Source organism: Coffea arabica, chromosome 10c, assembly GCF_036785885.1.
Source record: "Coffea arabica cultivar ET-39 chromosome 10c, Coffea Arabica ET-39 HiFi, whole genome shotgun sequence".
In the NCBI taxonomy this organism is placed as follows: Eukaryota; Viridiplantae; Streptophyta; class Magnoliopsida; order Gentianales; family Rubiaceae; genus Coffea; species Coffea arabica.
Genome location: NC_092329.1, coordinates 50,832,299 through 50,855,222, shown reverse-complemented (window position 1 = coordinate 50,855,222; position 22,924 = coordinate 50,832,299). Strand labels below are relative to the sequence as shown.

The 22,924-nt window shown below is 33.5% G+C and overlaps 2 protein-coding genes across 3 annotated transcripts; one reads left to right on the top strand and one right to left on the bottom strand.

Moving 5' to 3' along the window:
* Window positions 1–335: 335 nt before the first annotated feature.
* LOC113713538 (chaperone protein dnaJ 10-like) lies at window positions 336–7,183 on the top strand. The gene is made up of 10 exons (XM_072069050.1): window positions 336–621; window positions 2,138–2,197; window positions 2,470–2,552; window positions 3,420–3,573; window positions 3,991–4,120; window positions 5,094–5,252; window positions 5,351–5,529; window positions 5,746–5,826; window positions 6,154–6,294; window positions 6,841–7,183. The coding sequence occupies exons 1-10, from the start codon at window positions 535–537 to the stop codon at window positions 6,928–6,930; spliced, it is 1,164 nt and encodes a 387-aa protein (XP_071925151.1). The 5' UTR covers window positions 336–534; the 3' UTR covers window positions 6,931–7,183.
* Window positions 7,184–8,070: 887 nt separating this feature from the next.
* On the bottom strand, window positions 8,071–12,156 carry LOC113715154 (F-box protein SKP2A-like). 2 transcript variants are annotated; one of them, XM_027239375.2, is made up of 5 exons: window positions 12,015–12,156; window positions 11,235–11,562; window positions 9,864–10,212; window positions 9,640–9,781; window positions 8,071–8,581 (listed from the first exon to the last, which is right to left on the bottom strand). In XM_027239375.2, the coding sequence occupies exons 2-5, from the start codon at window positions 11,483–11,485 to the stop codon at window positions 8,214–8,216; spliced, it is 1,110 nt and encodes a 369-aa protein (XP_027095176.1). In that variant the 5' UTR covers window positions 11,486–11,562; window positions 12,015–12,156; the 3' UTR covers window positions 8,071–8,213. The 2 variants fall into 2 exon arrangements, with proteins under 2 accessions (XP_027095176.1, XP_027095177.1); XM_027239376.2 differs by lacking the exon at window positions 12,015–12,156 and having other exon boundaries at window positions 11,235–12,008.
* Window positions 12,157–22,924: the final 10,768 nt, after the last annotated feature.

Below are 22,924 nucleotides of genomic sequence, written 5' to 3'. Positions count from 1 at the left end.
CGTAAAAGCGCAATAAATTGTCATTATGTCACGTAACTAAATCTATTTATTCAAATTCAAATTAAATACGTCTATGTCATCATTAATTGAATCATTCAATTGTGTTAAAAAATCTCGTAGATATGATATATTAACATCAATTATTTAGAAAATTATATTAAGAAGATGTGTTTATGAGCGTCCATTAGCCACCAACCGATTCAAGAATTGTTTTAAAGAAGATGGTCGTATAACCAGGTTGGGGAAATCATAAGCGCCACAAAGTTGACAGTTAGAAAACTGTTTTCTCCCGCGAAAAGGCTTTCAGCAGAGCATTTCTTTAATAGTGGCACAGAACTGGAAAGGCAAGTTATTCTCATGCGAAGTGGGGGAGGTCTTGTTTCTTCTTTCAATATGTCTATCTTCAATCCCACTTGCTTACACATGCCCCCCCCCAACACCCTCTTTACATCTAAATCAAGATCACACTTTTTCACTTCACATTAGGACTCGTTCAAGAGTGGAAAGTTATCTGGTAGAGCTTCTCCAGGAACAATGGTGAAAGAAACTGAATACTATGATGTACTTGGTGTTGGCCCTTCTGCTTCTGAGCAAGAAATTCGAAAAGCTTATTATCTTAAGGTAAAAGGTTTTTGTTTTATTTTATTTCCACTATGATCCAATACGATGGCTTTTTACGCGTAAATTTGATAGCCATGGTTCTTGAATTTGCTGTGCATGTGGTTTTTGTGCTTATACGAATATAAGAAGTGAAGTGAAGTAACACTCAGGTCTGAAGATTAGTTGAAGGTTACTCTTCTTGTTTGTTTCTGGTTAAACAATTGCATGTATAATTGAGAGCTAGATAATATGCTTTGATAAGTAGTGTAGAATATGCAGTTAGTTAGGTACATGAGTGTTTCCTTCCTTTCTTTCTTTCTTTTCATCTCTATGATTGATTTTTTATCTGTATATATGATGATCGATTTGCTGTGGAAGTATAGGTCCACAATTTTCATTGCATAATCAGCTACTTTGGCATCTAGCTGCATGGTTGTGAACTCGTAATCTATAAATTCTCTGTATTTTTCTAGAAGATTGACTTAATTGAGTGTGAACTGAAGTAGGCGAAGTAGGCGACAGCAGTTCTTAATTTGCCTGTAAATTTGGTATGCTATGCTTTATAGATCAGAAGCTATTGATTACATTTTCCAGTGTCAAGAAACTTCTCACCGTTTTGGATTGTATAACCACTGGTTTGTCTATCAAAGTAGCAGTTGCCAGGTTCAAGGTGAAAATAGAACATGGCATTAAATCAGCTACAGAAATTGTGGTAAATTATTTGGGGAATATCCATTTGTGTCCACAGTCATCAAACCATGAATTACGCACAATTTTAGTAATAATGCTAGCATATAATCTTGCTAATCTACCGCAACCATTTTTTGCTTACCAACCGGTAGTTTTTTCTGCTGTACAAATGAGAGAAAAATATATGGTGAACCTATTTTTCCTGGATCTTAGTTCCTAATGGAAATTTTTACCTGATGACCTAATAGCTGACCCTGCCTCTCCTAAAATATTGGCAGTATTTCTGTAACAAAACCAGAAGAAACGACACAGAGAGCTTATATATCCCAGTGCCATCAAATTAGCTCCACAGCCAAAATACATGGAAAAGCAAAAACAACAGCATTTAGCTTAAAGATAAATATTATTGGAAACCAATTAACATATTAGCTTTACTGAGTAGTGCTTAATTCAAATTGATGATATCGTGATGAAGACAGTGCTCAAGGGAACTCTGTCGGCTTCAACTGGATTTTTTATTTCTTTGCAGTACTAGACACTTAAAGTTGTTTGAGAAGATTTGTTCTTGTAATCTTGCTCTATTATGAGCTCCCCCAATGTCTAAGCAAACAGTGGATTAGTAACTTGCAGAAATATCCAAAAGAGGATGTGAAATTGTAATATCTTCTACTTGATCTGATAGAAGAAGAAATGGTTCAGCTGGAACCAACATAAACACATTACTGTTGTTTTCATGAAAGGGCATTGTTGATCAAATAATACAACTTGTATTATTATTATTATTATTATTATTATTATTAAGACTTAATTTCCAATGAGTACTTCACAACTTTCTTTGACTGCACAGGCGAGGCAAGTTCATCCAGACAAAAATCCAAATGACCCTCAAGCTGCTGAAAGATTTCAGGCAAGAGCTTGTGCTTTTTACTAATCCTCCTTCAGTTTTCTGGATGTATTCTAGCTACTCAAAGCTTCACAAGATTTAGTTCCATTGAAACTAGTGATTTTGGAAAAGAAACTAAATTGTTTTTCATCATTTTATTCCTTTAACTGGTTTATTTATTGGGAGCACCAATTGCTTTGCTAAGATAAAATGAACTTTTGCAATACAAAGTTGTTTTTTGACAGGTCAACTTCATTTCTTTTTTCTCAGTTAGTAATTTGATTATATATCTTCAGGAATTAGGTGAAGCATACCAGATTTTAAGTGATCCAGTGCAAAGAGATGCATATGATCATCATGGAAAGAATTGTGTCAGCAGGTAAGCTTCATTCAATTTTGTACTTTGAACCTCTGAAATTTTAGATTCACAATTCTTTTTTTCTGCGGGAATTTATAGCTATCCTGCACATAAGTTCCTAGTTATTGTGCTTCAAATTGTATTCCCAAGGTAATTGCTAAATGAAAGATAGATGAGTTCCACAATTTCCCTAGTACTTTTACCCCCTTCTCTATATTTATCTCTGTACATAGACTTATATGTCCATCCATCTATTTCTAGCATCACATCAGTTTGTTGTTTAACTTGACAGACAATCTGTTATGCAAGAGTTTACTTCTAAAAAAATTCTGAACATTTAATGACTATTCCTTGAACCTGGAGAAAGAAATTACTCAGAACATTGATGCTTGAAAAATAGTGTATACAAGGCTGATTACTTAAAAATGTGCATGCGCCAGACAGTAGAACTATTATCCTATGACATTGTTACCATGATCCTCCAAACTGACTTGGTGTCAGTAGCAAATGAACTCTAACAACTCTGAAAACTGAGAGAGGTTAAAGGTCAGCTTCGACAGCTAAGTCATGTCATGTATCTAGTTAAGTTACAGATGGAGAACTGTTTTCCTTTATCATTGATGATATGCAACACATCAAAGCATACCTTGCATCCTTCACAGTCAGTCATTGGGCTAAGTAATGGAGCACTTTTGGATTATGAAACATATATTTGCTTTTTCAGCAATAATAGCCACACTATCACCACTTTAGTTGAGAGAAATGAGGCACTTTGCAAGTTCTCCTTTCCAAATTCACTAATATTTAGTATGCATCTGCATATGTTATATGCAACGTGAATTTGCTATCACTCTATTTATGTCATCCTAAAGATTACTTGCTCTTTAGGGAAACTATGCTTGATCCAACTGCTGTTTTCGCACTCCTTTTTGGAAGTGAACTCTTTGAAGACTACATTGGACACCTATCTGTGGCATCCATGGCTTCCTTTGAATTAGCCGGTGAAAATGACAATTCTGAGCAAGTGCACAATAGACTGAAGGCAAGTATGTTCTGGAGCTTCTGGAAATCTACATTTTGCATGCAGAGAAGTTACTTATTTGTCGCATTAGTCAGCTGAAAATATGCTCCAATTCAAGGTGTGATCCTACTGATCAGAGTCAGAATTACTAATTTTGTAACTTCAAATGAAATGTGTACCGAGATTGCTAGTTTGTCCACCTGTTATAAGCTTTTAGAAGACTCCACTTCACCATCCTTTCTTTGCTTTAAACAGAAAATATCCACATCCCTAGCCTTAATGTTCTAGAACCTGCACCAGTAATCTTTATAAGTCAGCATCAGTCCAAAATGCATGACATTTTTCCAAATGAAAGACCACTTATGGCTTTTATTCAACTGGATATCTTGTTTTGGTCCCATTACCGTTCAGTGCTAATTTTGTGTAATGGTAGTGAAGACTGTCCAAAGAGAAAGAGAAGAAAAACTTGCAAGGACCCTTAAAGATTTGCTTTACCAATACGTTCGAGGTGACAAAGAAGGCTTCTTACGACATGCTGAATCTGAAGCTGACAGACTTTCTCGTGCAGGTAAAGCAGAAAGCAAGAAAATCCCTGTAATTCCTTGCTTTCTCACATATAAGTTCTCTGTCAAAGTATAATTGAGGATTTCTTATTTCTACTAAAATGTTCATTTAATTTCAGCAGGATGTATGCTTTAGGATAGTCACTATATTTTCAATATCTCAAGAAACCAAAGCCTTATGGTCTCATGTTCAAAGTAAACTATCGATGGCTAATTTTGTCATTTGAACTTGCAAGAAATTGCATAGATAAAACCCTTATTTTACGAGTGACAGAATTGATTTCTTTTTGTTGTTAGTTTGCTATTTTAGTTTGGTCTAATGTCTATAGCACAAAACTCAGATGGACTTGCTGCCTTTTGAATGCCATCACTAGTATTTACAGTATAAAGCTAGTAATTCCAGTGAGACAATTCAATACCCAACTATTAAAGGCTAAACTGAAAACTGAATAATATCAAATGAGATTGAGAATATTCCATCTATTAACTCCATCATTTTCCCCTCAATACTCTGGTTTTTATTTGGTTTTTAAGATACTTAATTGGCGTCTTAATTCAGTGATGGTATCTTGCAATGTATTAGCAGTGGCTACACCATTCTATGCTAGAATTCTCACAGGCTCTTTACTGGACTTTCTCTAACCCATGTTGGTATTTCTCATAATAACATCACTTTCCTTTTTCATTCTTCAATTTTTATTCTGCTTGCTTTAACTAGTATTTTCATGAAGATAAGTGCATTATCGGTGATCCAAATTTTCCCGCAAAACCTGAATATCATGCTTAATATTGTTTTGAGTAAAACCACTGGATAAAAAATGGAAGCAATGTCAAGTTCTTAATACCTCCTTATTGGTGCACATATTGATATGGATGTGTTCTCTATATATATTATGCTTTTTGCAGTTTAATGTACAATGTTGTTGAACTGTTAATGTTGGGCCCTTGACTGAATATTTCGTATGTGAAAAATTACAGCTTTTGGAGCTGATATTTTGGACACAATTGGGTATGTATACACCAGACAGGCAGCTCAAGAGCTTGGAAAGAAAGCAATCTACCTAGGAATGCCATTTGTAGCTGAGTGGTTTCGACATAAAGGACACTTCTGGAAATCACAGATTACTGCAGCAAAAGGTGTGCTAGTAGACTTCTGCAAACAATTTATCCTACTGAAAATTGTATTTGTCCATGCATTATCAATTCACATCCGTTGATCAGTAAAATGATTCTAGGTGCTTTTCAGCTGCTGCAACTACAAGAAGATGTACGTCGCCAATTTAAAATGGATGGAAGTGGACCTGAAAATGACATTGAATCACATCTAAAACACAACAAGAGTGTACTCATGAATTCAATATGGAAATTGAATGTAGTAGACATTGAAGTGACTCTATTGCATGTATGCCAAATGGTAAGTTTATTGTGCTAAGTCCTTTTTACTCAAATCAAATCCATAATGATTTTGCTATGCAGCTATCTGGAATTCAGACAATTGTCTCTTTATTGCTGCCAGTGTCTTCTTATATCAGATGTCAGATTCTGGAATTACAAGATAAGTAATGCAAAACGGACTAGAAGCTTAGACTGTTTCAAAGTGAGATGACACTATCAACTTTGGTGTTTGCAGGTGCTACAAGAAACCAATGTCAGAAAAGAAGAAATTAAAACACGAGCAGTGGCTTTGAAAATTTTGGGAAAAATATTTCAGGTGGAGCGTTCATGAAGTCATCATGCTTCTTTGCAGACTATGATCTGTTAAAAGCTATTTCATCTTTGAGTCATCAAGTAGACTAGTCCTTTCTCTTGGAGGTTTAACTGTGCACTTAGCCACCTAATATCAGATGCAAATCATACATTTTAATCAGTTGATGTAATTGATAAACTAGCAAGTGCCACAATTTTAAACTAAGTTTGATATACTAAAAAGATTAGTAGCTGTAAAAAAGGATAATTATACGATAAGCTACATCGTTGATACCTTCTTTAACCTGTTCAAGCACCAGTGTTTTCTGTTTAAAATGTCTTTTTCTCACAGAATGCAAAGCATAAGCAAACTGGAGGAACATCTAAAAATAAGATCGCTTCCAGTATAAATGTCGATGATAGCAGTTCAGAGAGCAGTGATGATGAGGATTCACCGAGAGCCCTTAATTATCGGACTCCTTTATTAACACAGGTATAACAGATTATGCGTCCCTAGAAACTGCATGTATGCCCGTATTTCATATGCACTTCTTTTACACATATCAAGATTCTCTGAGTCTTGCCATATCCACCTTGCATTTCACCTGCTATTTGGCTGCCTGACCGAACAAGATGGAAGTACTGAATCAGTTTCTCAATTTCTTTAAAAGAAATTTCCACATATTGAGCCCTATAGGTGTTGAAACAAAGATGGAATAATGTGATATCAAGTAGCTCAAGAATATAGCACATCATGTTTACTCGGGCTGTATCTACTACTCTTTTGACTTGTCATCACATTTACGTTGGCTTTTCTCTCTTTGTTTATAGATCAAATTATTGTAATGTAGTATCTACATGCTATGCACTTCCTACTCTGCTAGAAGGCTTCCATGTTTTCGGTATTGCTTATCAAATTGAAAATCTCTGCTCATTATTATGGATAGTTGGGGTGGCTTAACCACTTGAATGAAACTGGCACGCAAGCTTAGTAGTAACAGCTGCTTCTTTTCTTCTTTCAATCTCTTTGTGGTTGCAGGGCATTGGCAGACTTTTCAGGTGTCTCTGTAACCCTGCGTTTGATGTGGATGATGAAGAAATTGTATATAAAGGAAAATGGGCCATTTAACAAAAATGTGGAAAAAGAGATGGAAACTGGCTCTCATATCTGAATGTCTCATATTGTAACTGTATTAGTACCATTTTGGTTTATTGAGCAGATACATGCAATGTTAACAAAGAAGAGTACTCTTTTGCTACATATAGTGTTTGAAGGAATCAGAAAGGCGCAAGCCAGGATTGCTTCCACTTTTGTTGGACTTTACAACTCAGGATTCATCTATATGATATCATCTGGCCCTTGGGGTTCAGGGATTAATATTGCTGGACGGGAACTAATCTAATGAAAGCTTTGAGCAAACAAAATATAGGGCCATGTATTAGTTGCTTTTGTTTTTCTGACAATAATAGCACTTACAGACGTTTCTTTATAAACCAGAAGGGTATTTTAAGCTCAAAAGTAGGATCTGCACCAAAAAAAAACTAATTGAATTTGAAGTTTTCCATGGGATTAGTTTGCTTGACCATACAACTTCTGATTGTTATATTCTTACTCATCATCCTGCAAACTTGGGCTTTGACCACATAAACTTCAGTTACAATATTTGAGAGGATTATCATGAGACCACCACGATATTTTGGTGTCAATGCAAAACGGAAGCAGAAGAAAACGAAGGGTTTTCAAGAAAAAGCGCTTATCACTAGTCATTGGTAGTGCCGGTTCAAGTTTTGGAAGTTCATAGTCAAATTTAATTCATTTTCTTCCTGATACTCCTCGAATATCTTCTGCTGATTGATGATCCTGCTAATTTGCTGCACCCCCGATTGAGCATGTACTAAGAAATAAGCCAACTATCTGGATAAAAGAAGTTTCTCAAACAAATTGTTAGGCACCCCGAGATCAGAAAAATAATCTCAGATACATTTCCTGCCCCTTTGCTCAGCACCATCTGATCGTTCGCAAAATGGAAGATGCACCTGTCAGGCAAAACTCAGCAACTCCAAATACCTTTTTTAATGGCCTTATGCATGCAGCATAGTGCATGTGTTCTTGCAGTTATAAAGCACTCAAGATAGTCCAGAACCTGGCCTTGAAAATGTGAAACCTGTGGTGTTCATTTTCTTGATGAGAACACAGAGACAAGTTTCAACAAGGCTAAGGTTGCATGATAATGATTGAAATCAGTATATGGTAACACAACCAACAAACTCTGCAGAAATGGAAGTATAAAAGGGCATATGAAGCCACAAATCTTAAATGTCCATCATACAGTGAACACAGGAATATGTACAAGGAAAAATGATCCTTCATCTGGAGCTTACATCAAGTTCATGGAATCTCCCAAACAAAGTTTAAAGAGCTGGATGGGGGGTTGCGGCAAGAGGCCGGTGTGCCTGGACAGCACAGGCACAATGCACAGATGTGAGGTTAAGACAGCCACTTATGATGAGAGAATGCTGGAGGGGGCAAGTATGGAGAGCAGGAAACAAGTCACATACTGCCTGAACTGCTGGAGGAGTAAGGGCTGTGCACTGGCTGATGTTCAAACGTACAAGCCCCTCTCCATATCTGTTTTTCACAGACTCCCACATCTCACGCTTGTTCTTGACTCCACTTTGAGCTAGAGAATACATTGCTTTGTCTGTGATGTTCCGGCAGTAATACAGGTCAAGGGATCTCAGATGAGGGCAGTTTGTCGCCAAAGCAATCACACTCTCATCTGCCATCACATTCATGAAAAATTTATTAAGCAAGCAATTTACAGCATGCAGACGATACAACAACATATATCAAACAGTCCAGAAACTGGAAAAAATCTCAAGACAACTCACGTCCAAGTTTTCTACTGCATTCAAGTGCAGGATGCCAGAGGAACATTATCCAACTTTACCCATTTATAAAGCAAAGTCAAAATATTTAACCACAATTTTTGACACTCAACCCTATTAAGCTATCAGTATGCGTTGACTTAAGAAATAAATTAACCACAAATAGTAAAAACACTTTGACCCACAACTAAGTATCTGCACCTTGCATAAAAGATAAAGAAGACATTGCAAAAGTTACCAGCTTATCTTTCAAGACTCCTAATAGTAAACTTTTCAGTCATCAAAGTGGCATTTCCGTGCATAAAAACAAAGAGGAGAGACGAAGGACATACGCTATTATAACAGCCATAGCTACATTTAACACCTTTCATCAAATTCAACTTTTACCCACTTTTGAGTCACTTGGTACAGGAGTGACTCCTAGTACACACTTTCTCAACCTTCCTTTCAAAGCACCTAAGCCACATCCTAATGCCCTTCATCTTAAGCATTTTTCCTCTTGATGTACAATTGAAGTGACCAACAAAATGACAAGCTTTAAGACACTGTGCAGAATAATTTGCTTATATTTCTAATTTCTCCTTGTTACTTCCAATCTTCATTTCTATCAGCTCCTCAATAAAGGTATCACAACTTGGTCATCTCCATACTCATCTTATGATGTGCTTCGTGTAAACTTTAATCATGGTTTCCAAATTGTCATCCAGAAAAGGACAAAAACTTCAGCAGGCTAACTCCATCTTGTTCCCTCCATGACTGATCAAGAACCATATACACTAAATCACAGTTCCATTGCAATTAAATAATGCACGCATTTACAAATAACTGCTCAAACACATTCACGAAAGATAGGAATTATTAGTTGAGTAAATTGATTTTCTGAGCCAGTTAAAGTCAGGCACATAACTCGTCTGACATGAATTTAAGCACTTGCTTCACTTGGAAGTACCTGTTATAAGAATACAGCCACACAAGTCAAGCTCTCTTAAATTAGGACAGCCATATGCTAAACTTGTTACCCCAGCATCACCAACTTTCTCGCACCATCCCAAGTTCACTTTCTGCAACTGATTGCAATGATGCCCAATAGCCTGCAAAGAGCTTTAGCTAGTATGAAGAATCACTAATTTTGAGGGCTTCTAATTATAGCAAGTAATTACAAGGCTTTAATACCTTCAATGCTGTGTCAGTTGCAGCTCTAACACACCCACAAAGATTTAAGACTTCAAGTTTTCTGCAATATCTTGCCAGATAGGCGAGAGCATTGTCACTGAAAGCCGAGCACCCACTTATGTTCAGCCTTGTAAGAATTGGACAACCATGAGCAAGGACATACAAGGAGTAATCAGTAAGCTTGAAGCTCTTGCTGAGGTCCAGGTCTTGTAGATCATGGCAATTTTTAGAAATCATCTCGACAGCATCATCTAGAAGCTGCGGTTTATCCTGTCGCAGATTTAGAACTTGCAATTTTGTGAACTTTGGAGCTAGTGATAGAACCAAATTGTTCATGTTCTTCTTGCACCTGTAGAAATAGAATTGCCAATTAACACAATTCTCAAAAGAAAAAAGGGACAATGACACGGATTTAGAGGTGACAAAGGAAACCAAGAGAAAATCCTCATAAGCAACCAAGATAATATTATTCTTCTGTGAACAACTCTCATACGCAGACCAATTCAAGAAATGGACCAAAGGATACAAGTATCTAGACCAGGGAGGTGCCCTGTAGTTCAGATAAACCTCAAGGCCAATATCTGTGCCAATATCAGATTAATTCATGGTAGAAAACCAACAATAAAACTGCCTCAAAAAAGGTTGGATGTTCATTCAAGAGCACTTGACATAAAAAGTCAAGTATCTCAAGGACTGAATATATAAGCATAGTCATTGCAGATGCTTTGATGACTTGGATAACAGCCTTTAACATATTTTCTAATTATCCCGTCAAGGCAGCACAGCAGAAGCAAACGATAACATGAAAGGATTAAAGTTCCTGAAAAGCATCGTCCACCTAACATGGAAGTTGTGCTATTAGCATTTTTCTTCAATAAACATAGCATCTAAATGCTCACTGCAACTGCATACATCAAAATTAGCACTTAAATCAAGTCATAACCAAATGCACGTCAGCAGAAATTCTTATTTTATCCACCAAAGGACAAAGTTGATGGGCGCATCATAACCAAAATCAAAATTACTACTAGATTCCAATAGCGCCTGGTTGTAATATATGCGTTCAACATTCAACAGAAGTCTACTCGAACAGAAAAGGAAGTTCCATCAAATAAAAGGAGCTGACTTTACAGAAATGGTAATCAAAGAAATCAGGCATTAACATGTGAAACTAAATCAAAGATTATATTGATCAAACTTCAACAAAGCTACAAATAGCACATGTATGCTTAAATTATAGAGCAATAAATCTGATATGAAATCAGGTGAGGGACTTCTTTAAAAAACATTAAAACCATAAAATATATATATATATATATATATATATATATATATTTCCCCCAAAATCGAATTTTGAGGAGAGAATCATACCAAGAAAGATTCAGATGGATGAGACCACAAGAAATGGCATCCCTCCAGCCACTACAAACCCCAGAAGCCAGAATCATAATTCTATCATCATCAACAAGTGAAACAATCCCCAACAACAACTCCACAGGAATATCCTTCCACTCAGTGATCTCTGTTCCAGCAGCCCCACCCATTTTACCATTATTACAGTTTCCTCCTCCGAAAACCATCAGCTTCTCAAAACACAAGTTCAGACTATTCTCACCTATCATCTCAATCAACCCTTTAGCCTTTACTACCTTCCCCTTATAAAGTTGGAATCTTTACGTACACACTGCCCAATAAATCCCTGTCAAAACAAAAAAATGGAAACAGGTAAATCTATAAAAGGAGGAGATAAGCTTCCTCAGAATACTAATTCCACCATGTGCTGTGCGTCTATCAGTTTCCTACGCCAAAAGGGTCCCTGTAGGAACCATAACATCTGGCAAAAGTTTCATTAGTCATCACCTAGGAAAAATCTAGAGCCTAAAAGCCTAAATACTAGTGCCACTGCCACATCATGTGATTTTTCCAGAAATTCAAAATTCCAAAAGAAATTGCAAATGGTCAAAAGGGATTAAATTTCATACATATTTAAGAAAAAGGTCGTTTCAAGAATTGAAAATGGTTGATCACACAAAAAGAAACAGCAAGAATTTAAGTGGATTGACTACTACATATTCTGGAAAACTGGAAAAGTATTATTGCTGACCATAACATAAAAGAATTTCACATATACGAAGAGGAGGGGGCAGGTACCTGGTTGGTCAAAAATTGGAGTTAATTGAGGTAGGAAATTCACAGGTTGTCAGCGGTCTTTTTAAGGAGGAAGTAAGACACTTTTGAAGTACACAGAAACAGAGAGAGACGTAGGGTAACCAAATTTCGGCGACCGTGTACAGTGCCACGCATCATCAAATGATGACAGGGAAAACTTTTTAATTTATTCTGTTATTTTTGTGGGCGATAATTTCAGAAACCTCCTTGAGCTTTTTAAAAAATTTCACCTACTTCTCTTGAGGTTTAAAAAATTACACATACCTCCATTGAATTTACTTTTTTTAAACAAAAACTATTTAATGATCAAAATTGTGAATGAATAATCTAATATGCCCACATAAAATTGAAAAGTTCATTTTAACTTCTTAAAAAATTATTTAAAAACTATGAAACATGCACAAAATCTCAAATTCATTTGTAACCCTCATCTCTACTATTTTAAACCTTTCATATTACTATATCTCAAATTAATACCATTATCACCGTGACCATTACAACTATCAATCCCTAAATTCTAAAATGCAATAGAAATTATAACAAAAAAAAAGAGATAAAGGATTCAATAATCACATTAATACAACATTCTATCCCTCAAATGTTGGAGTACCAATACCAGCTCTATTCTTTTTAAACCCAAATTATATCTTTTTTTATTCACCTCCAGATCATTCGAGCAAAACTAATTTGTAATATGTTATAATTGTGTTTAGAACGTAATCAATTATTACATGAGTGAATTTTATTTTGGTTTCCATTAAGTATCTGTAATGCATTCATATGAACAAGAGTAGGAGTAGATTGTTTAATTGCATGAAAAAATATTAATATATTAAAAGCTATTAAGGTCATTTTATAGGGTCAAGGGAGGTAACTGTAATATTAAAAAACTTAAAGGTATTAGGTGAAATTGTTCTAAAATTATCACATTTTGTAGCCTTGGAATTATTTTTTCTGCAAAAGAGATCGAATATATTTTGTTGTTATCATTTTTGTTAGTATTTTATGCTACTTTGAAGATATCGGGGACAAATATTTTCTCATTTTACTCAAATGCTGTGGGTACTTTGTCTGTTTTAGCTAATGTTAAAGGTAGGAATAGAGTTGCATATATTTTGATTAAACAAAAGAAATTTGTATCATTTTGTAATATAGTAGTTTCTTTCACAAAAGAAACATTGGAATTTATTAGATAATAGAGTTTTTTTAACGAGTGCTCATTAAGCACTCATTAACACATTTAAAATTCACATTATCTACCATACACACACACACACACACACACACACACATTACAATTATTGCATTTTCTTGCATTTACATACTTTTCCTATTTGATCTTATCTATCCTTTATTGTATTTATTTATTTTTTTATATATTTTATATTTTTTAAAATATAACATCTAAAATATATATTAACGAATGCCGGATGGGCACCCTAACTTCAATAAATACAATAAATGTTTGACCCCAATAAAAAAAAGAAAGTTGTACAGTGAATGTAATAATTTGTAAGTGTGTACCAAAAAAATAATTTGTAAGTGCAGGTATTGGTCATATGTAAATGTACATAATTAAATAGTTACCTAATTTGTGCTAGTATTTAATTGGTTCCATTGAAGACTAAAATGAAGGTGGACAAATTCATTTTTGTGTCTATTTCTATATTAAGGAAAACTACGCCCATAGACAACTTTGAAACTCATCCAGTATATATTCAGGTGCGCATTAATCCTTGTTGTACTCGGATAGGCGGTTCCTCACTTAAAGAAGTAAATCACTCCTTTTAAAATTTCCAAATATTGTTTAATATCTCACTTTTTTTTTTCAATTTGACAATTTTTATTTTCCCTAGATGAAATAGGAAACTCCATTTGTCTGATCCGCATTTGGAAGGTGAGTTTTTTGGGTGTTTGTTTAAAACTTTATTGTAACTTACTGTAGAAATTTTTAAAAAAATTTTTGAAGTGTATATTTATTATTATTTTTTTTACATATTTTGAAGTGTATAGTTTAAAAACTTTGAGAAATTGTTTGAGGTACTGTATCTAAAGTTTTTAAAAAACTTGTAACAGACAAACTTGACAAAAAACCCAAACAAGGCCATCCTGGTATTTGATTTAAGTAATATGCTGGCACTTGTCAAACCAAAACATTTAAAAGCAAGAATCATAAATTTTAAAAGCTTTTAAAGTTGATAATGACGTGCCATGATAAGAAAAATAAGGTTGACAGTGAGTTCAATGAAATTTATTAGTTTTGCGATCAGACAAAAATCTAAGGGAGATGTAAAATTATAATCTCCCAGATTTTCAAGGACTAGCATCCTAACCCGTTCTTAGCACGGGTTTATATTTCAACCTTCAAATTAAAGAGTTAACATTTGCAGCAAAGGAAAAAATTCTTTGAACTTTTAATTTAGTTTTATACTTTAAAATATACTTACATTTTATCTTCAAAATAAAAACATCATATTTTGTGATTTAAATTTGAATTGAATGGTGTGAACTTTCTTTTGAAAAGACTTATACTTGATTCCGTATTCATCCTCTAAATTGAAAGGTAAATTTTGAAGCAAAAGAAAATAATTCATAACTTGTAATTTGGTTTAACACTTTTAGAGTATATTAACCTTTGCCTCCCATTATATGAAAACTATATAAAATTAAGAATTGATCACAATGGTTGCAAGCATTGGCATCTAAAAATGTAAATAAAAAACTGATAATATCTTATAATAACCCCAACGACCCCCCCCCCCCCCCCACAAAAAGGAAAAGAATCAAAACACAAAAATGACATAGTAGTGGTTTTTTTTTTCTTTGGTGACATAGTAGTGTTACATATTTACATATGAAGAAAATAATGAAAATATACAAAATAATCAATAATACCCAAGATAATTTTAGTGGTTGGGTTTTACACTCTTATTCAAACCTAATTAGGGTCGAATTTAGATTTGATATGTACAAATTGGGTAGATGTAGTTTACAGTCAATTGTTTTACATCTTTCTCATAAGCTATAAAGTTATTTTTTTATTTTTTGTAGGACTAGTGCTATTTTTATTATTTCTTTATCAAAAATAGAATTTTAAATAAAAATTTCCAATTTCAAGGGCTAGTAGGACTTTTTTTTTTTAATCTAGCGATTTCACGATTTAGATTTTAGGAATAGTATATTATATCAATGATTGTTGAATACTATTTCTTTTTCATTTTTAATATACTTGTCCCTTTAGTTAGGATTACTAAGTTGAAAGTTAAAAATTATTACTTTCCTTTTTTACTTTTAGTTGGACTAATGATGTTTCATCTTTATTTATCCTCCCATAAATACACTTTAAACCAAATTCCTACAAAACGTATGAAGGGATATTTAATAATTAAAAAATCCAAAATTCTATATATATATATAAAGAACAAGGAGTTGGAAACTTTATGATTTGACCATTTTAAAAACCCCTTCTGCAATTTATATAGATATAAATCTTTTATTTGGTGTCTCGTATTTAAATGAATCATATATTTAGATTGTGCTATCCAATTTGGCCATCAAGTTCAATTTTACTTTTTGTCACATTTTCAGCTAAAAATGTTACGACCAAGTTATTGATCACAAAGTTTCAAGGGGCAAGAATAAAAGTACAAGCTTATCTTTAGTCAGACTCTTGACTTGGCGAAAAGCTTCAAGCCCCAAAGCCAAAGGTGATCAGAGCAAGATGGAAGACCAAATTGCTATTTTTTACAATTTAATTGTGAGAGGGTAAAAGATATGTTTTTTTCTTAATGTGAAGGACTAATTTGAATTTGTTCGGAAAAGCTTTAAGGGTCCATCTTTTTAACCCACAAAATGCTATTGCACTACCCTACTAGTATTGGAGTCATTGTACAAGCGGTAGAAGAAAATATGTACCTTGTTCTCAATTTATTGAAAAATCTTATGTTAAAAAATAGATTATTATTTTTAAAATTTTAAAATAATACTACAACATCTTTTATAACATGATATATGTGATAAAAAGATAATAAAAATTTAAAAATATTTGGAAAACATACTTGTAACATAACAACAGAATATTTTTCTAAAAGTTAAGATCCCAAAACTTAGAGATTCTCGATTTAAATTTCTCTTCTCTCTTCCCACTTTTTGAATTCTACTCTCCTTATTTCTTAAATCTTATCCCATCCTCTACTAAATTTTTTTTTTTTTAAAAAGAAACCTTTTAAAAAGAAAAAAAATTCCAATATCCAAACAAACCTACTATTCATTTAAGTCGAACGTCTGGCACGGGCCATTGCTGATGAGTCCCATCCTGTTCTAACTAGAAGCTTCAAAACATGACCTTCAGCGTTTCACTTCCGCTGAGAGAGTTACAGGCAGCTACCGGTCACTGGTCTATCTACGTGTGCTAATTAAATATCTTTGACTGATAAAATACTAGTAACTTGTACCTTAAAAGCTGAATTATCTAAGATTAAACAAGGGCAAAAGAGACTAAGCATTATATAATACTAACTTAATAGGACCACCATGATGGCGAACCTAAGATCCTGTTTGGATTACTATTTTCTGTCAAAAAATTACGTCATTTTCCGTAATCACATTTTCCTATTACATTTTTTTCCTCACATACATCAAATTATCACAGTAATTTTTTCATAAAAAATGACAAAAAATGCAATCCAAACTTGTTGAAGATAATTATGAAGATTCAAGTCATTTCTTTTGTCAATTAACACACTCAAGCTGTGGTCACATCTTGTACAGAGTAGTTGTTTAACAAACTTGCAAGGAGCACCATATACTAATTCATGTAAATCTAAGAAGACAAGGTTATTTGAAATATTAATTTGAGATAATTATTATTATATTTTTTATAATATGATGTATGTAAGATTAAAAATAAGTGATTAAAAATTATGTGTATGATGCAAGTAAAATAAAATTGGAACTTTAAAAAAAAATCTTGTAATCCAAGCACACCCAGCGAAGAAGATGAAATTAAATATGTTTGTTTTCTTTTTTATTTCTTTGTGAACAAAGTAATGAATAACAAAATTTATTTTTAATTTGAAAGTCATAAATAGAGTATTAGATTAATTTTTCATCCCAATGTTTGAAAGGCATCAGTATAAGTATAGGGAGTTTGACAAATAGTAAACCATCATCCTTAGAGAAAAGGGTTAATTTCACTTTGTCGCTCCAATTTTTGGACGATTACCCACTTCAGTTTCTAAATTTTAAAATGGGACACTTAAGTTTCTAAACTTATAAATACCTTCCATTTAAGCCCTAAATTTATAAAATGGGACACTTAAATCCTTAAGTCCTTATAAAATGGGACACTTCGACCACCAACGGCATTCAGAATTTGTTAATAATTTTTCTTAAGTGAGAGCTATTTATAAGTGTGGGGATTTAAGTGTCCCATTTTAAAGTTTAGGGACTGAAGTAGGTAATCGTCCAAAGTTTGGAGGGACAAAGTGGTATTAACCCTAGAGAAAAATTAAAGGCTGCAAAATAATTTGAGGTGGGGTCGATAGAAGTTTTCTCCAAGGAAATCATAACAAGTGTGTGGGCTATACATTTTTGGGCTTTCTTTAATTGATTAGAATGTGATTTTGAATTTGGATGTGATGTGATGGGATTTTGCGATCAGGATACAGAGAAACGTAAAGATGGAAATGGGGCAGGAACGGTTGTCAGACAATCGTTCCTGAAAGTTCACGGTTACGATGTGATCTTAAAAATTTGTGCGGTTTAAATTATAATATGTAATTCGATTTTCACGTCATGCGTGAGACTCATAAAAAAATGTTATAAAATTACGTTATGTGTAAAGTAAGTTATATCGTGTGCAATAGAAATTTCGCACAGTTAAAAATGAATATAACCCCGTGTCCCGTAAAGATGGTAGACCAACTGCTATTCAAAGCACGAGTGCATGACAAAAGTAGGAACAGAATAGGAGAGGGGCAAGTGGAATCGGAGGACAAGGGCCCCAAAGATTGTCAGAAAACAGTTCGGGCCGAGCAAAATAAATAAAATGTAATTTTATATGGATACATATAATTTATTTTTAATAATATATAATTATAAAATAAAATTTTATGAATGATACGAAAAATAATGTACAAAATGCAATATGAATCTTATATTTTTTTGATCAAATCTTGGTTACGAACCTTTAGAAACGATTGTTTTCGATTGTTTCTTGCAACCGTTCCTGCCTCTCCTCTGAATTGGGATTTAGTACGGTTTCTATTCGAGCGTTACATTTTTTATATTATTTAATGTATAATTATATTATATTATTATATTTGGAATAAAAGTGATGTATATGAATAAAATATTTGATATGCATACAATATGATATTATATTACATTTGCATACAAAAAATTTAAACATATATAATGATTGGACGAAATTTCACAAAATTTATTGTCATATATTAATACATAAAAAATTTAAATATATTTAATAATCGAACAAAAAATCACATAAAATATAATTGTACTGAGTCGGAACAAAATTTTGTCCTCTCAAATTAGAGCGTAGTGGAAATTTCCAATTCAATTTCTTGTCAAGTGGGAGGCACGCGGATTAGGAATCAAACAGACAGAATGGAATCGGAAACCAACCCATCAAAGGCAATACGGGCGGTCGACAAGGCCCCAAATTTTTTTTTTTGTGCAAACACGAAACCGCACCAAAAGTTGCAGCTCTTGTTAATGCGTGTAGGCACATTATTTAGGACATGCTCCTTTGGTCTTTTATTAGGCTTTTGGCATCATCTGACTTACCTTACCCACCATACCATGAATAATTAATTATTCTTGTCTAGAACTTTCAAACCTTTTGCTTCAAAAAAAAAAAAAAGAAAAAAAAAGAACTTTCAATTAATCCTTTAATTTACTTGAAGATCATTAGAGAGGCCGATTATAACTGGGGAGGGTTCTACGTTATCTTTCTATTTTTACACTTATGTGATATAATAATATATGTGAGATAAAAATATAATAAAATAATAATAAAAAAATGTGATAAAGAATCTCAAGACAATAAACTTGTTTACAAAGTAAGAAAAGTTATTCGGGTCCCATCTTAGATTGTTCATTTGGGTCGGTGTGTTCGGTGTTACCTCTGCGTGTCTGTTCATTGTTTGGGTGTGTGTGTTTATTTCGCTTCGGCAAAAAAAACAACTCATGTGAGTGGTGTGCATGGCGCGGGGGGGATGGGAGATCTTCTATCCCATATCGAAAGATCGTGGGGTCTTCACTCTGGGTTTAAGGTCCATGGGAGCATCCTCCTGTCATCAATTGGCTGGATGGATGTTTCTCGTGGGTCCCACCTTAGATTGTTCGTTTGGGCCGGTGTGTTCGGTATTATCTGCTCGGTATTATCTCTGCGTGTCTGTTCATTGTTTGGGTGCGTGTGTTTATTTCGCTTCAGCCAAAAAAAAAAAAGTAAGAAAAGTTATTCATATTCTCTGGTTTGACCAAGCTTCATTGCTTCCATCAGTGAAAGACCTTTTCTTGTTCCCCTCTCTTGCTTACTCGGGATTAGATAGTATAAAAGTCCAGACTAATTAAAGAAGCTTTATCGTTTTGCTTTTTGTCTAGGTATCTCTTGGTTTGAAGCAAGCCATGATTTCTATCACCTTACTTGTTGCGCATGAAACTTAAAGAATGCACATAAAAGAGATGCATTGTATTCTGATATTTCAGCAACCTATTGAGCATAACTATATATTTTTGGTGGTTTTTAATTTTTGTCGGTATCATCATAATTACAATTCTTAAAATGAAATTAAAAAGAATGATACTCCCGTTTGGATTGCTATTTTTAAGAGAATTTTATAGAAAAATATATTATAACGATTTGATGTGTGTACGGAAAAGAGGTGATTGAAAAATGTGTTTATGAAAAATGTAAAAATTTTTCTACGAAAAATCATGATCCAAACAAGCATCTTTAATCATATATCAATCCCAAAAAACACAAAAGAAAACAAAACAGAGATGGTCATCGTGTCGAAACAAAATTTAAAAATCTAGGATAAAGTGGGATTAAATACTATAACACTTTCAAAGATTTTCATTAAGGTCCCGTATGGGATTGCGGTGCTCTTAGTAAAAAAAAAAAAAAAAATAGATGCTAAAAGTACTTTTAAAGTATTTGGTGAATATTATCTCATAAAATTAGGAGTAGAGCTTTTCATTTTAAATGCATTTTTAGTCAAAAAAAAAAACTCAAATTTGGTGCTTTTAAAGTAGCTTTTGTAATTTGAAAATTAAAAATCAAATTTAATCATGCTATCATATATTATGAACCAAATAAAGTGATAAACACTTTTAAAATTTTTCAAATTACATATTATCTAATACAATAAGTACTTATTGAATTATATCTCCAAATAACATATTTAACAATACTTAAGTAGTTAATAAGTGCTTTTATTAAAAACTCTATTAAAAAAGTATTTTTCAATAAGTTACCACAACCCAAAACGGCCCTTAACTTTGATATCTTAGTCTTAGTTACGTTCATATATTCCTTTCTTGAATTTGGCATAATACGTAAAATAGCAGTATTTTAATCTGAGGTTAACTACTAATGAAATGATATTCAGGACATTTTTCTCTTGGGCAGAATAATAGTTACTTTTCACTGGGTTTAGGATTACTTTGGACTGAGAGATGGAGAGGAGAAAATTGATACTTTTCTCTTGTTTTGAAGTTTGAAGTAGAGAGAAAAGGGCAGAAAGGGAGAGAAATAGTAGGATAAAATCTTAACAAAAATTTGGGCATAGTTTGGATGAAGGGATTTGAAAAGGCTCATCTTTCCTTTGTTTGAGAGTTTTTAAGCGGAAGCAAAAGGAAGAACTATTCTTAAAATGGGGAGAGGAATTGTTAACAAAAACTATTCTTCAAACGTGGAGAGAAATGAAAGGAGAGGAAAATAGAACCAAAAACTTCCAAACTTTTTCTAAATGCCAGATTTTGATCATAAAAAGTCAATGAACAAATTACAAACACCTAAAAAATCTAAAATTATTTTGTTTCTTTCTTAAACTCCAAACAATTTAATAATCTCTTCTTTTTCTTTCCTCTCATGATTTAAACTTTTCCTTCCTTTATTTCTCTTTAAAACTCCCAAATTGGAACGAAAACTGCATATAAATGGAAGGGAAGTGAAGTAAAAGTATCAAAGGATTTGAATTGTCACGTATGCCCATTATAATAAACATCAATAATGATAAACTTGGAAAATAAAACAAATTATAAACATTAATAAGCTTTTCCCTCCACCAACTCCCAAATAACATGGAAGGAAAGTGTCATTCTTTTTATTCTTTTCTTTTCTTTTCTTTATTAGCCTTTCTCTCTTCTTATTCTCTCCTCTCCTGAAGTCCCAAACTAGGCCTATTATTTTCCTTAATTCACCATACCGTTTGGAATGTTAATGAATTTGGCTGCTAAAACGTACTACTGATAAATATTTCTCTTCAACTTGAATTTTCACAAATTCTGAGCATTTGTGTCATACAATACTCTCAATTACACCCTTGTTTTTGTGTTCATTCTCTGAGTTAATTTGTTGGATGCTCTATAGGAAAAGCTAAAGCGATATTTACTCGAATATTTGTACTAACAGGGGAAGAATCCTACAAGAACAAAATCAACAAAGTCAAGTTTCCTACAAACCCTAAAAAAAAAAAGAACACTCGAGCAACATAAAAAAAAAAAAAATCAATTAGCCTCCTATACAACTTTCTATTGATATCACATCAAGGGATGTGCTGCATTAACTTACATCCAGAAGGTATTAATATACCACTCCATCAAGCCATATAGAAGGAGAACACCTAAAACAGTGCTCAAATGTGAAGACAACCAAGAGAAATTGCATATTGAAGCTCACCTAAAACAGTGCTCCTATAGGAAGATGATTAACCTCTTTTAAGGTCAGTGATCAAGATGATGGTCAGGATAACCTAGACAACTTTTTGTTACTGACTCATTTATGCCTAGTACTCCTTGATGTGCAAGATTTTCTCTCCCAGATGAAAGGAGAATGAGAGCAATTTGTACTGCGTTTCACTTGATTAGGTTCAAATGATTTGGAGGATTTTCTAGACCTGTTGAATCAATAATTGATCAACTTTGGTCTCTTCTCTTCCCCAATTCTTAACCCTTGTTGCAGTTTCACTACAGCTACATACAAAGACAGAACTCATTACGCGTACCCCTTCGGTCAATCGATTTCCATGAATTTTGGCCGAGGTATTAAAATTATTACTGCATGTTAAACAATATCGGTCAGGCTTTAGAAACTAATACTTGTACGTAGTAAAGTACTTTGGACTAATAAACTACGAATCTTCCACCTCTCACATGAACGAGTTATGAAATTGAAATCCCTTTATCTTAATAAATCTCCTTGTGGGTTGCACTTACTTATTAAACTTTTGGTAAAAAGATCAATTAAGAAATTACAAAGAAAAAATCTTGGTCCAAGGTGCGACATGAAGAACAAATTTGTGTTACTAGAACAGCCAAAACTGAGTTGTTTCCATCATCTTTGAATGAAGCATTACAATGAATGCATGAGTGGTGGGTCCAAAAACAATGAACTAATGTACAACACTCGAGGAACATAAAACGGAATCAATTAGCCACCTCTGCATCTTTCTATTGACATGACTACAATTGATATGTTACACTAACTTGTATCTGCAAGGAACTAATATACACCATCAAGCCATGTAATAAAGACATCACCTAAGACGAAAGTGCCCATATGTGAAGACAAGAAGTGAAATTGCAAATTGAAACTTGCACTCAAGGGCTCCAATAGAAAGATAATTAACCTCTTTTTAAGGTCA

Bases quoted from the DNA above. Each gene is read 5' to 3' on its own strand.
- LOC113713538 (XM_072069050.1), top strand. From the start codon at position 535: ATGGTGAAAGAAACTGAATACTATGATGTACTTGGTGTTGGCCCTTCT. The intron at 4,121-5,093 runs GTAAAGCAGAAA...GAAAAATTACAG, and splicing joins TGACAGACTTTCTCGTGCAG to CTTTTGGAGCTGATATTTTG. The intron at 5,253-5,350 runs GTGTGCTAGTAG...AAATGATTCTAG, and splicing joins ACAGATTACTGCAGCAAAAG to GTGCTTTTCAGCTGCTGCAA.
- LOC113715154 (XM_027239375.2), bottom strand. From the start codon at position 11,485: ATGATAGGTGAGAATAGTCTGAACTTGTGTTTTGAGAAGCTGATGGTT. The intron at 10,213-11,234 runs GTATGATTCTCT...CTATTTCTACAG, and splicing joins ATCCATCTGAATCTTTCTTG to GTGCAAGAAGAACATGAACA. The intron at 9,782-9,863 runs GTATTAAAGCCT...AGCTCTTTGCAG, and splicing joins CAACTGACACAGCATTGAAG to GCTATTGGGCATCATTGCAA.